Genomic DNA, 14,290 nt, shown 5'->3' on the forward strand with positions numbered 1-14,290 from the left:
TATATTGATTAATTTTTTTTTTTTTGTTTTTCATGTTAGGCTTTGTAATGTTTTTATTTTGTGGTTGGAAGAAGAGAGCTTTCAGAAAGGAGACACATACATTCCTTCTTTGCCGAAGCAGTATGATGCACACAGACTTGCTAAAATCATGCAGAATCAACAGGTGATGTACTAAATACACTGGCAAGGTGGGATCCAAAATTTGATAAAGTGGGTCCTCTAAAGAAGAGAGAGACTTAGTGTTGCTGGTCTTCAGTACTCCTGTATCATGTATGGTAGCTTTAGGAAAAAGGTCAGGACGCTAAAAATCCTGTGCTGTCCCAAGCTGCCTTCCTTTATATGTAAGCCAGGGCTCATGTGTAGATTTTTAGTGTGTCTTATTGAGAATACAGTCCTTGTTTTTTACTGTTCTGCCATTCTTTCTATGTTGTAATTTTAAAGAAACATCTGATCTGGGTCTTTAAATTGGAAGCGTAAATCTGCTTGTATTGGTAATCCAAAAAATACCAGGTTCAGATTTAAGCTTTAGTGAATAAGAAATATATATTATTATGTCCACTAAACCTATGGAATTATTAGAATTTAAAGACCTGCAAGAGGAAGATTTTGGACAAGCATTTCCTTGTGTCTGCCTTCTTCTCATTCCTCTGGTGTATGCAACTATTGGAAATGCACTCTGCTTTAACTTTATTTCAGTTAATTAATTGTTCCATGATATTTTAGATTGTTCTGGTTTCCTTCTCTATTCCTGTTTCAAGAACTGAGTTTTAGTCATCCCTGCCCTTTCAGTAATTTATTAGTAATTACACTGTGTATGTTTGTCAGATTTCTTCTCTGTTTTTCAGTGAATTATATGCATACATGTTAAAAAAAAAAAAGTTTTTTATCAGTTTAGATATTTTTTTCACAGAATTTTCCTATAACTTAAAATTGCAGAGTCCAGTTTTATCTAATTATTTCAGCATCCCAGCTAATAGAATGGATACACAACATACGGTAATTACTAACATCATGGTGATATAAATTAATTATTCTGTTCTTTAGGATTTGTGGATGGAGTATGTCAATATTGAGCTGATACACCACGAGTTTCAGGAAGCTATAAACCTTTGGACACGTGCTCAGCTTGAATCACACACACCAGCTACTCTTTATGCAGGGCAAACAGATTTCACCAACCCTTTGTCAGGTAAGAGATAAGAATATTGTTGGTAAAACTGGGACAGAAAGGGTTATTATTATGGGTAAACTCACCCAAAAAAGCATCTTCCAGACAGGCTGAATCTTCGTGAACTGTAGGTAAAAGGCAGCTGCAAGCAAAGGCAAAAACCACTATAACTAATCCCAGAAAGATTGTTTCTGATGTTTTTGTTACCTCTGTGTTTCCTTGATGTTTGCTTGGAATTTTAGCACAGTGAAAGCATTTTTTTTAGCACAAAAAGGGATAATTATGATGGTAGGTGTATTAAGGATGTGGTGAGATAGGATTTTTGGGGGGCTGATTAAAAAGGGGAGGGAGGGACTAGAAGGAAACTGGAATACTTTTATAGGTGAATTGGCATTGTTTGGGTAAACTGAGTAGGAATCAGCAGAAGAAGAGAATAGACCTGGAAAGAGACTGTGCTTTGGGAAGGAGTTGAAGCTGACAGAACTAGAGACTTAGAGATGAATTGTAGGGAAAGAAAGGTGAATTTGGCTTAGAAGGAACAACGAGCCTCTGTCAGAGGAGGAGAATAAATGGGAGTGGTAAGAGGAAAACTGAAAAATGTGAAGGTTGGAGTGGCCAAGGGTAAACAAGGAAAGCTGTGGCTCCTTGAATCCTCCTTGATGGAGCTGGTGATGGAAATTAGCTTTGTGAAACAAAAAATTGTCAACAAGAATAGTCAGATTAATTGAATACTTATAAAAGGAGGTGAATACTGGGAATGGTGCTAAAAGTGTTTTGTGTTTAAAAGAAAAAAAAAGCAACAAAAAAATAACAACAAAAAAAACCAGAATGAGATAATATTTTTGTTCAATTTATTCTAAAGCTTTCCTATTGACAAAATAATCTCTGCTTTCTTTTCTAGCCAAAGAGAGGATAATGAATAATTTGAAGAAGTTTGATTTGCCCAAGCCTCCTCTTTCACTCCATCCCATGAAAGCTCCTGTGCCAGTTATTTCCTCTGCCAGTCTGATAAATCAGAAAGAAGCGATTCAGCTCACGCACACTGACCTTAAAGTCTTGCAGGGACATGCCAAGTAAGACTTAGCTGTTTTCCTTCTGCCTCCCTAGTGTCCATCAGTATCTTCAGGTCTCTTTTACAGCAGTCTGACTGGTGGTGTTAGCACAAGGCTGGCAGTATTTGGCTTCTGCCTATTTGCCCTTTTTTTTTTTTTTTTTTTTTGGCTACTACATCACTCATTATTCTACTCCTTTAACTGACTGCACAAGGCTTATCTAATGACTCTCATTACATCAGCTGGCATCTAACAGCTACATATTCTTTTCTCATTCAGTATACTTATTACTGAATTCTTCCCTCTATCCTGGACTTACTGAAAATTAGTTAATCCTCTCACACTAGTTTAGTGGTGATAATCCGAAGCACTGGAATGCTGGAGAAAGAGACTTGATTTCTGGAAACCATTAGGTCTGTGGATGAAAGAGGAAACTTTGTTTATTAATGTTCCTACGAAGAGAATTCAGAAGAAATATTTTTGAAGTTTCAGACACAGGTGATGGTTGTGTAGCCATTCCCACTCAATGTAAGCGTTTAGTGGTATTATTTAGAATAAATTAAAAAAGTCCTCGTTAAGCCTAAGAAAGGGTGTGCCTAAATGATTCCAGGAGCAATTTCAGGTGGGTTCTTTTCAGTTGACTGAATCATTCCACAGTCCAGTTTTTTTCGTTTTTTTTGTCTGGCAGAAAATTGACATCTCCTACAGTGGGTGATCTATTTAATTTCCCATCAGGTCATAGAGAATAATTAAAAAATGTGTATCTCATGCAGGCTTAAATAGTTTTGCTCTTCTTACGAAGTATTTTCTGATAGAACTTTGAAGTTCAGTCACTTTGGAGCTATTAACACCATTTCCTAAGCTTATGTTTTCTATTATATATATATATATATATATTTCTGTTATGAGTTTTTGTATAGCTCATTAAATTGAAGTCTCAGCTCTTCCTTTTAAATTCCAAGCATGACTATTCTCGCTGAAGGTTTCAGTAACTTCATTAATAAATGCTTTTCAGAACTGCAGCTCTCTGGGAATCCCAACATGTTGCTCTGAACAGTGAAATACTGGACACCATACCTAAGCTGTATGTCAATCGGGAAGAGCAGATCACCCTCCATCTGGAATGCCGGGGAACTTCAAACAAAAGCTGCCAGGGAGCAGCTCTTGTAACAGTCCAGGTTAGAGATAGGGCATCATTTCTGTTTTGGGACTGGTGGATGTGGATAATGGAAGTGAAATGGTTGCACGGTTACAAGAATGGATTTATTTGGTGAGGTGCTGCCACGTGCCTGTAGAAATAAGTAAATATTAAAAAAAAATCAAACAACTGAAGCCTGAAATACCTAATATGTAATTCTCCAAAGGCGATGCAGATCAGCAGAGGAATAAGTTACTGCATAAAGTTTTGGATTACTCACGTCTGTGCTAAATGGCTTCCCAATGTGTGAATGTAGGAATATGCTCACTGATAAGAATAAAGGCATTAGAATGTTCATAGATTAATTCCTGCGTTGCTTGGTAAGTGAATTTCTTGATCTTGCCTAAGTTTCCTTTCCTGCGGATTAAGTCTTATGTCAAAGACATTCATTATATTAGCGTGTCATAATGAAATAAGAATGTGACTGAGGAGGTGTGCTTGGGCAGCACGCACTAAATCTGATCAAAACTCACAGGGGAAAACCTTCTGTAGTCAGAGTTCTCTTTCTGGGCTGGGCTTCATTTTCACAGCTAGTTGCAACGCTGAAGAGTTTTAGGAAGAGGTGTTATTCTGAAACGAATGTGTCTTTCTGTCATTCAGTTTGAGGGGAAACATAAAAACGAAGCAGTGAGCCAGCAGCTTCATGCTTTGCGTAAAGAAGTGAGACAACTGCAAGCAGAAGCTACGAAGCCGCCTTCGCTGGGCGTTGTGGAAGCAGCAGTACACGTGGAAAATTTTATAACGTAAGTTGTTCGTGCACTGTTTTAGATAGCAGTGTCTTTATGTTTCTTTTTCTGTGTATTAGAACTAAAATATCAAAGCTATCTGCTTGCTTTTTATAATGCTTATCAGTGTAGGTTGGCAACAGAGCTGCAACCTTGAGACCTGTATGTTTATGGTAGACCTCTAATGTGTATTATCAGAAGAGCCAACTGCTCATCATTCAACCATAGCATGGCACACAATATGTTTTCTACTTCGATTCGTTATTCTGTGCATTAGAATACCCTTTCTAACCATGCAAGAGCAGGCTGAGGGATGACAGTGATGCTATGTTAAGCTTTAAAATATGGCAAAGTTTGTTATTCTGAGGGTGACAGACACTGGCTCTGGTTGCCCAGAGGTGTGGAGTCTCCCTCCTGAAGGTCTTCCAAAGCCACCTGTTTGTGGGCCTGGATACCCTGCTCAGCATGGCCCAAACATTTGTCTTAATGCTGTGCGTTGACACACGAAACCTTTCTTTAGTAGCGTAGCTTATTTTCCATATGTAAATTGAATCTGCGTTTTTTTTTTTTTTTTTTCCAGGACCTTAATAAATATCTACAAAGTGCAGCCTATGCCTGCAATTAAGAAAGTTGGAATTAGTTTGTTTTTCATAGTAGTGGAGTATGTGTGTGATGAAACTCAACGCAATCCTCCCACAAGGCAGTTCTTCACTTCCTGCATAGAGATTCTAGGCCAAGTGAGTTTATTCCCTAACGTTGTATGCTCAACACTTACCTTGTTGCCTGCTGATATCGAGTGTCTAAAACCTTCAGAAGCCTGAAAATTTACTTCTAAACTTCTATCCCATTCCTCACTCTGTAAACTGTGTAATATACATAGTATACGGGAGAGTTAAAGCTTGTGTGCATACAAAATAAAAACTGTTTCTCTGAGAGGCTTGCTCAGCATGAAAAAATGCTCCTATTAATTACATGCTACACTAATTAAATGCTGAAGTAGGCTGGATTTTCATGGGGATGCTTAAGGTTTGGTACAGTACATAAAAGAGTGGTTTGGCATGTGTTTCTCTGTTATGGATCGTTTTCTAGCTGACACAAATCTATGTTGAGTCACCTGTCTTCCAAAGCCTTGCAGCGTTCTTTGTGCAGTGAGCTGGCAACAAGTTTGCTGCTTCTTTGTGGTCATGTTTGCAGTGGGGATTGCACTACATAGATACTCTGAGAAAAAGCATTAGCCTTGCTGTGTGTCCGGGTATTTATTTTGATCTCTTAGATACCATGTTTTTCCCATGTCCAGCTCCTCAAAAGTTGGGGTGCAGAACATCTTTCTATAGCCACAGCTTTACGTGAATGATTCATATTGGACCATTTTTCTCGTTATTCCTTAGGTGTTCATCAGTGGGACCAAGTCAGAGTGCAGACGTCTCCTCCAGACAATCCTGCACAATCGAAGGCTCTGCCCTCTCCTTGCTCCATACTTCACTCCTGTTGCTTCTCCTGATGAGTTTGTGGCTTTATATGAAAAAGTTGTGACCTTCCTGAGCGAGGACAACAGCGATGTTGTCTTCATGCTGTTGACAAAGGTAAAATACTCATATGAATACTGAGTCTGTGGGTTGCTTACATGGGTGTTCTTAAAGCTATGGAAGAGAGGTAGAAACCTTGTACTTCAGAATAACATTGACAGCTTTCCTATGTTGCTCATACTAAATGCTGTTTGTTGTATTTAAGCTAAAGAGAGGCTGGAGGCAAATCCAAATGGGAATCTTGAACTACCCTTTCCTAGCACAGATAATATCAGTGCGTGCTTCCTATGGCTTCCTCTTCAGTACACTCTTGCTCTCGAGGTGAAATCAAAGCAGGCTCTTCATGGCCCCTTTTGTTTGATATCTCTGAGGAGGTGTTCATCCAAACTGCCAGTGAATCCCACCCGTCTTAAAAAAACCAACAAAAACAAACAAAAAAAAACCCCAAATCTTTCTTCTCATTACATTACCCAGGGAAGGAGCTCTACAGCTGTGAATATCAGGCGGTCCAGTTTGGGCATGACTCTGAGCTTTTCTTGGTGGCATAAATCTCCGTTGTCTCTGCTGACCCAGTTGGAAGCAGGCTCCCTGGGAGCTACAAAAGCTTTGAATCTCTGTATGAAAACTCAGGGACTGCTGGGACTAGCCCAGCTTAATGCATTTAAGTGTTTGTTTGACAGCGGTACGGAAGCATGAAAGCTCATATGCATTTCTGTAAATTGGAGAAAGCTGATAAGAGTTATTCTGTAAATTCTGGCACTTTTCTAATATGCTGAATCATAACCTATGTGGAGAGTTACCTTGGTTTTAGGCTGGGGTTAGAAAAGTGAAAATTTCTTAGGTCTTCCTTAAGCACACAAAACCTAGGGAAGCTTTTTTCTCCCTTTTCCTGAAGGTGTTGTGGCCATGAAAGCTTCTACTTATAAATGCTTCCTGTCCTTTGTTCTAGTTTGACCTTACACAGTGGTTAAATGTTACTAAGCCGCCTCTATCTGAACGTACCAGGCTTCTGGAATCTATTCACTTGGCTCTCAATGCATGCGGCCTTGAACCTGAAGAAGATATTTTGATGCCGTTTAATATCTTCTGCAAGCATTGGACTAACCTTCTCCAGTATCAGTTCCCTGATCACTATAGTGATTTCCTAAGGTTGTTCGTGCAAAGTGAGTATCTGAATTGATGTATGCTAAGCTTTGCATACCGTTCTGGCTTAAAAATAGGAACTGCATGCCGTAGAGGTAGATAGCAACAAATAGAGAATTATTTTAAACTTTTTTTACTTTCTAAGAAAGGGAGCACCTAGATGCCAAATCAAATGTTAAATTATTTTTGCTAGAGAGGGATTTCTCACCCTTAAACTCTGAGCACACCCATTTTTTAATGTGGTAGGGGGTTTTAATTTAAACCTTTTCTGACGTAACAGAATAGCAGAAATAATAACAGTAACGATGATAATATAATATGTGTTTACAAAACAAGTGATGCTTAGCACCCTGGCCCTCTTGCCCAACTCCCCAGTATTTTCTCTTCTTGTCACACGATGTCACACAGTGTAGAAGATCCCTTTGGCCAGTTTAGGTCAGTGTGTCCTGGTTCTACCCCCTCCCAGCTCCTTGTGCCCCCAGCCCCATTGCTGGCAGGACACTACGAGAGGCTGAGAAACTGAAATGTCCTTGGCTCTGTGCAGCACTGCTCAGCGGCAGCTAAAACATCCGTGTGTTATCAGTGTTGGTTTTCTTCTAAAGCCAAAACATAGCATTGTACAAGACAGGACAGGAGGAGGAAAAGCAACACCTGCCCCAGCTGAAACCAGAACACTTTCTGTATCTCCTAGGCTCTTCAGAGCAGCTTCTAAGCCCTGACTGCTGGAAGGCATCACTTAAAGCTCTGGGATGTGGTTCACCAGTGACTGGACAGGGGAGCTTCAAGAAGAGTGATTGCACTGAAAGTCCTGTACTGCGAGATGCTGGGGAAATCCTCCTGTCTGCAGAACAGGTGGGTAGCTCTCTGGTTGATTTACTGTGTTCTGCAGCTGAACAGGTGTCCAGCAGTGACAAATAACACTACTGTACAGTCTGTCTTCAGCTGTGTTTTTTTTCTTTTTACAGGTTAGAGAGACAATAGAATGGCTTTCCACCTCTTTCTGCAAGCTTCGTCTAGCTTCAGAGGACTTCGGGACCTTTGGTCTCTTTTCAAAATGGAGTCCTTATGTGCCTGAAGTGAACACATTTTTGGAGTACCTTATAAAACGGCTTATTGAAACTGAAGTTGTCAGTTTAGCCCAAGAGCCTGTTGGCAGCAACAGAATTTTAGCAGGTAATATGACTTAAAAGCAAATAACTTGAAGCTGTGTGCTTGTTCTTTATTTCTTCTGTTAAAGACCATTTAATTTTCTCTGTGTTTGTATAACGATGAGAGCATTGAAATACAAACAAGCTCTGCAGGGAGCCAGCTGGAACTTCCTTTGTTCTTATATTTCTGCTTGCTGGAGGAAGCTTCTTTAGATTTCCTGATCCACAGTTTTCTTTCAGATTATTTTATGGACAGATACTGCTTTAAAGAAAAGTATGATCTTTTGCACTGAGCAGAGTTTTGGAAACAGGACTACTCAATGTCATCATGATATCATGGTATATGGTTTTTAATATGGAGAAAATTGTCTACGCATCTTTTATTTTAGTATGTGGATGAAAATGTTGTGAATTATTATTATGCCTGCAATCTGAAAGATAAGTTAAATAATAAAAAATCTAAACAATACAAAATGCTTATGATTGTTGTTAAAACACTCATGTTATTGATGAAAGTTACTAAGAAGTGTGTTGTGCATCCAATTTTTGACTGTTGAGGACTGATTTAATGTTGTATTAAGGAGAGAACATTTTATCCAAGTCTGGAAAAGTGATTTATTCATGGTTGCTGATTGGAGACATAAACTTTTTACTTCATTTTCTTCTAGCTTTGCAGTCCTTGTATTCAGTCATTGCTGGACTCTTTAAGCCATGGATATTGGTTTTAGACAAGGAAGATGCAAGGTAGGTGTGACATTTCAAAATTAAGTGAATTTTTGCTAAAGGGAGAGCATTAGCCCTCTGAGAATGGCTTTTATGACTGTGATCTTTTTTGAGTTACGGCCTTCTGCTTAAGTAGCTGTTCCATGTGTCATTTTGTTAACAGTTAGGCAAGTGCTTAATTAATTCCATAAGGAAATTTTACAGTGCTTGCACCGAATAATTGTTTTAGATACAAGAAATAGAGATGAGAAAAATAGGGACGGACGCAGTTGGTTTTGAAAGCACGCTCAGTTTTGATTTTTGAATTCATTTGTTTAATAACAACAAAACAAAAAAAGAAAAACCTAACAGATACAACCTCATGTGCTACTGCTGCATAAAGAAACCTTAGGTGAGATCAGCCCTGTGCTGATCTGCTATCTTGTCATACCTTTGTTTTCACACAGAGAGTTATTTTCAGTGATATGCACTGAAAATTGACTTGATTCCAGAACCAAAGGCTTTTTGAGCTCTGAGCGCATCTCCTGTATTTCATTGGAAAGTTGACTGTTGGTGGTATGCACTAACATCTGGAAATTCCTACATTTTGCTCTTTAATCCAGATAGGAAACGTCAAGCAAGTAATTTTCACTTATTTGATGGTATCACGGATCTTCAGTGTAATGTTAATGTATGCAAGGAAGGAAAGAAGAGTCCTGAGCAATTGAGTTTTGAAGGAAAGAACTGCTGATACCTGTCCTATGTTAAATGTCTCTGCTGTACAATATGTCTATACAACTGTCTACACCTGTATGATTTCCAGTAACTCAGCACTGACATTTTTGTTGCTTCGCTTCTGCTTTTAGTAACCAGCCCTGCTACCCTTGGTTAGAGAGTGACACTCCTGTAGCATCCAGCATGGTCTGCTTGTTTACGGATTGCATCAAGCTTCTGCATGAGAGCTTTAAAGGTATGTGAAGGTCCATGCTGTTTTAAGGTAGGGGCACTTTCTCATCAATTGAGAGGTGGGACATGAGGGGATTTTGTTAGGAACTCTTGGCCACGACGATCGCTGCTGTGGTACCAGTAGCGTGTTTCTTTATTTTGTCCTTAAAATACAGCTTTTTGATTTGGCAAGGGCAGAGGATATGATTAACTTCGTCCCCCTGTAGATATGCATTTATATGAAGGAAGGTGAAACAAAATGAGCTGTAATGACAAGTGCACGACTCCATTCCAGGTCTTAGTTCCCATACAGCATAATATGCAGAAGTATGTCATGATAATAAATGTTGTGTCTCAGGCCATGGGGATAATTTAATCTCCATGTCTGACCATTCTGAGCTGATATTTGTATTTGTGTATTGTATGTAACGTGTAACGAGGCATAGGAAAGAAAAAAATGAATTTCACAAATACCTCTTAGCAGCTTTTAATGATGAGCTGGGTTCAAACCTAGAAATAAAGATGTAAAAATAACATCACACATTTTGTAAGACTTCAGATTCATGAGATTTAAAAAAATAAAATAAAATAATGCAACTAACACACAGAACACGAGCATCATAAAAGCAGTGAACTTGCATTCATTGCATTGTCCAGCGTTTGCTCAAATGAACAAGAAAGGACAGAAAGTCATAAGTTGCCTAACTTTAAGGGGAAAAAAAAATGAAAACAAAACAAAACTGCAACACTTAAAGCTTAATTTTATTAATTTTTTTTATGCACGTGCTTTGGTGTATCTTGCATTTATGGAATTCCATCTTCAAAATTGGATTTTCTTCTGTAATCATGCTTTCCTCGCTTTTTTTTCCTGTTGCTAATTCAGTTATTTCCTTTGGATTTAGATAAGCTGCTGCCAAGCCACCATGGTGCTCTCTGGTTGCATCTAATGCATTACTGTGGATGTTGCACAGCCCCCAAGATGCCAGAGTTTATACTCTATACTTTCCATACTGAATTCAGGAGGCTACCGTGGAAGGAAATGCATCCAGACCAGATGCTTATGGAAGAGTTCTTTAAAGTGAGTAGGTAGCATCAGTTGAAATAAGGCCACAATTACTGTGGCCTTTTTAAATACTGGAGAGCTTGGAGAATGTCCTTTAAGAAGGAAGCTTTTAAACTTGGTTTATTTGTGAATTACTCTGAAAATAATTCACAGCTACTCGTTTTGTGTTCCATGATATTTATGAAGGAGCGCTATCAAGTCTTATAAGAAGTTGTGGGGAGCTGTAAAGCTGGCATTCTTTGTAATCTACCCCTGTTTTAATTGGTATATTTAATATATATTTAGTTAAGAGCTTACGTATTATACTATTGCCATGTTCTTATTTCCAAAATGTCTTATCTAACAAAGTTGTGGTTAGGTGTGGAAACACTGCAGGATCTACTGCTTACCTGTTTCAGGCTATGATTCTAAACAGGCACAGAATTTCTGTTTTCCTTACAGTGAAGAGAAATGGTTGCAGTCGTGCAACTAAGAGTTAGTAATGATTCCTTGTTTTCCAGTATTTTGGTATGCTGTACCAGTTGTTTGAGAGGCTTAGAAAACTGTATCTCCAACTTTGCTGGTGGGGAGCAAAGTGATGCCTGCTGCGTCTGTCTACTCCCCTGATGGCCTAAAGTGCTGCTGAGGACTTCTGTTTGGATAAGGAGCTGAGAAGTGTGAACGCACTTTTCTCTTACATAGTTTCACGTGCCTGTCCTTTTTTTGGTTTTCCTTTCTCCTCCCCAGGTTGAAAGAGGCAGCCCCAAGAGCTGTTTCTTATTCTTGGGTTACGTTTTATGTGAAATAAACTGGGTCAGCGTCCTTTCTGATGCCTGGAATCCCATCCCTCATCCTCAGACTCACAACATGATTGTCTGTTTGCTGTATATGATGGTCCTGCTGGCAAAGGAGGAACAACTTAAAGGCAAAGAGGTAATTTTTGAAAAGGTTTACGCCTGTCTGTCTTTGAAGAGGGATAGTCCTTTGGTGACAAGGAAACAGGCTGTGACTTCTTCCTAGCTTGCAGAATTATTAACTCTGAAGTGTTTCATAGAATGCCACAAGCAGTATGCTAGAGAGAGCAGAAACGAAATCCTTCTGTGAGGCATTCTGTGTAAGCTGTGTGAAAAAGGAAGTACTGCTGTTTGTTTTGAGAAGCTTCTGTAGGAGCTGCGATCCAGTAGCGGTGTAAGGAATAAACAAATAAACACAGGCTGTTTTCTGTACAAAACGACTCTCTGAGTTTTGGAAAGAACAAGTATGTATGGTGGTGTCTTTTAAAAGCAACAACATTGAAAAACCCTAAACTAAATCGAATGAAAACAAGAAACCCTGTTGTTAAGTGAAGCTGCTGTGCTGTTGTCTCTTGCTGTAGTTAAGCGTGGGTTGCTGCATAGTGCTTCTTGTCTCTTACATTAATCCTTAATTTAAATAAATGTCTTTTCTCCTTCTCTTTTTCCTAGTTTGAGAGAGCCTTAGGTGTATGGACATAGGAAGCAGAGGTAGCACAAGCAAGACTATGTGCATGTGCACACGTATAATACGTTGCACATATGTACAATATTATATGTATATTAAAGTGAAGCTCTTTATGAAAGTGAGTGAAAATGGGTGTCTGAATCATAGCAGACTGATGCTAGGCAGTCTGCTGGAGTAAGTGCAGGAGGAGCTTCGACAGTGTGGCATTCATACCTGTAACACCTGCAGTGCTGTGAAAACTTTTAAAATGCAGTGTCTGATGCTGCCCTTATCTGTTTTTGTGGTAGGGTCAGGTAGCTGTTTAACTGAGGGCATAAAGCTGAGCTAGATTCTGCTGATACAGACTTTTTCAGCTTTAATCACTCAGGACTATAAGCCAAAAAACGTGGTAAGATGGCATTGCAGCTATCGTGAAGATCAGATGCTTCTTGAAGATGATTGTCACTATCTGCTTCTGAGGAAGTGTTGGGCAGAGATTACTTTGTCTTTTGAATCTTAGTTGAGTTTTCTTTTCCTCTTACTCTGAAGGGGGATTTCACCAGTACGTTAACCATTTATGGTTTCATTCCAGTATTCCAGTTGTCAGAATAAGAAAGAGAAACAACTGGCATTCAGATGAACTTTCCAAACCCTGCTTTTGCTCAGAACTGTGTGTGGATAAATCTTGCGGTTTGATTCAGTGCACTCTTTCTGGGAGACTCTTCCAGAAGGGCTGGTAAATCTGCAGGAGGTCCCATTTCACACCTGCTGGTCTTGTCCCACCTGCATTATCTTCCTGCTACCACTTTGCACGTTGTTAGGTCAAGATATCACCAGCAGGATTTGATCAACATTGCGTTCCAGCTCAGGATAGCAGAGTTCACATGCTTTATCCTCTCAGACTTCTAAAGATAGGTGTTTGTACACTGTGTGAGTCAACCTCAGGAATTCCCTCCTATCCCCCAGCAGTGTGTTTAACTGACGTGCTGTTGTGTTCTTTTTAGCTCCCTGAATGTGATACCTTAACCTAAATCTGAAATTCTTTTTCCTGAGCACCGTGTTGACTGAACACACAACTTCAAAATCACTCGGTTTAACCAGCGTGACATCCTCGTTGGTATGGCTTAGTTTTAGTTCCAGATCCTTAAAGTAGTTAGTTCGTGCTGATGTCCAGCACAATTCCAGTATTTATTCAGTTGGTAACTTGTTGAAATTTTATGCCTTTTAGTGTTCAGGCGGTGCCGTTTTGTATTGCAGATCTGGAAGAACCCTTAAGAGGAAGATGCCAGTAGCTGGGGCTAGCCTCTCTGCTGGTTTTTGACAGAGAGACTTCTCCATCTGCATACTGGCACTGCCACTGTCCTTTGTGGACACTACAAGCTGCACTGTTCAGGGTGTTATTTGTAGGAAAGAGCAATTAAGGAGTCCCCAAGGTTAGCAGATAATTCACTGAATGGAAAACGGAGGGACTCAACCTCTGTTCCTGGACCTACTGTGATCTTTGTATTGTTTTTTTTAGCCCTTCTATTTATTTATTTTTCTCCCCACCCCTCCAAACCTCTGTTGAAGTGGCTTTATCTTTTGATGTCTCAAGTCCTTTCTAATATTGTCTACATGTTTGTATTTCTGTTATTAATGGCTCTCTGAGTGCAGTTCTTGCAACAATCTGAATACTGTTACGTGAATGTTGGAGATGGAATATATTTGTTGTTCTGCTGCTTTTCAGCCAACTCCCATCAGTCTTCTACTTCTTTGGAATATTTGCTGTCTCTTCTTAGATTTTTGGAGCCTGAGCTTACTTCCGTTAGTGGATATTCTGAATATTTATTTTAAAACAGACAAGAAAGTGGAACTTATGCTTATGTCTTTAAATCTTCAGGAGTCGCCACTCATAAATCTTCTTGGACAGACTAGCTCCCTTCCTTGGCAACTCGTGGGCATTTCGTCTTATCAAAGCATCATCAGCTATTGTAACAGTCACTACGCTCCCTCTGTTATCCTTGCTAAGGATGCTGCATCTGAACTGATCGTGAAGCTCCTGAAAATCTCAGCAGGCTTTGGCACATCTTCAGATAGTCACGTCCACCTCGTAAGTGGAATTGGTTTTGTGTTGTCTCTAAGCTGTTCTTGTCATTTGCAGTGTTCTCCTTTTATGTATTATACGTAGAGTGCGGAAAGAATTC

General features: G+C 39.4%; 1 protein-coding gene across 1 annotated transcript in view; it reads left to right on the plus strand.

Annotated features, from left to right (window-relative positions):
• EPG5 (ectopic P-granules autophagy protein 5 homolog) overlaps positions 1 to 14,290 on the plus strand; it is a 51,064-nt gene that overhangs the window by 29,714 nt on the left and 7,060 nt on the right. The window contains exons 24-38 of the mRNA XM_021380242.1: positions 40 to 163; positions 1,045 to 1,189; positions 2,070 to 2,241; positions 3,236 to 3,398; positions 4,019 to 4,161; positions 4,724 to 4,880; positions 5,532 to 5,726; positions 6,619 to 6,832; positions 7,504 to 7,664; positions 7,778 to 7,985; positions 8,629 to 8,704; positions 9,529 to 9,632; positions 10,510 to 10,685; positions 11,397 to 11,582; positions 13,987 to 14,196. Coding sequence (XP_021235917.1) covers positions 40 to 163; positions 1,045 to 1,189; positions 2,070 to 2,241; positions 3,236 to 3,398; positions 4,019 to 4,161; positions 4,724 to 4,880; positions 5,532 to 5,726; positions 6,619 to 6,832; positions 7,504 to 7,664; positions 7,778 to 7,985; positions 8,629 to 8,704; positions 9,529 to 9,632; positions 10,510 to 10,685; positions 11,397 to 11,582; positions 13,987 to 14,196 — 2,434 coding nt within the window. The remainder of the gene's footprint in view (positions 1 to 39; positions 164 to 1,044; positions 1,190 to 2,069; positions 2,242 to 3,235; positions 3,399 to 4,018; positions 4,162 to 4,723; positions 4,881 to 5,531; positions 5,727 to 6,618; positions 6,833 to 7,503; positions 7,665 to 7,777; positions 7,986 to 8,628; positions 8,705 to 9,528; positions 9,633 to 10,509; positions 10,686 to 11,396; positions 11,583 to 13,986; positions 14,197 to 14,290) is intronic.

The sequence above is a fragment of the Numida meleagris genome, chromosome Z, assembly GCF_002078875.1.
Source record: "Numida meleagris isolate 19003 breed g44 Domestic line chromosome Z, NumMel1.0, whole genome shotgun sequence".
NCBI lineage: Eukaryota > Metazoa > Chordata > Aves > Galliformes > Numididae > Numida > Numida meleagris.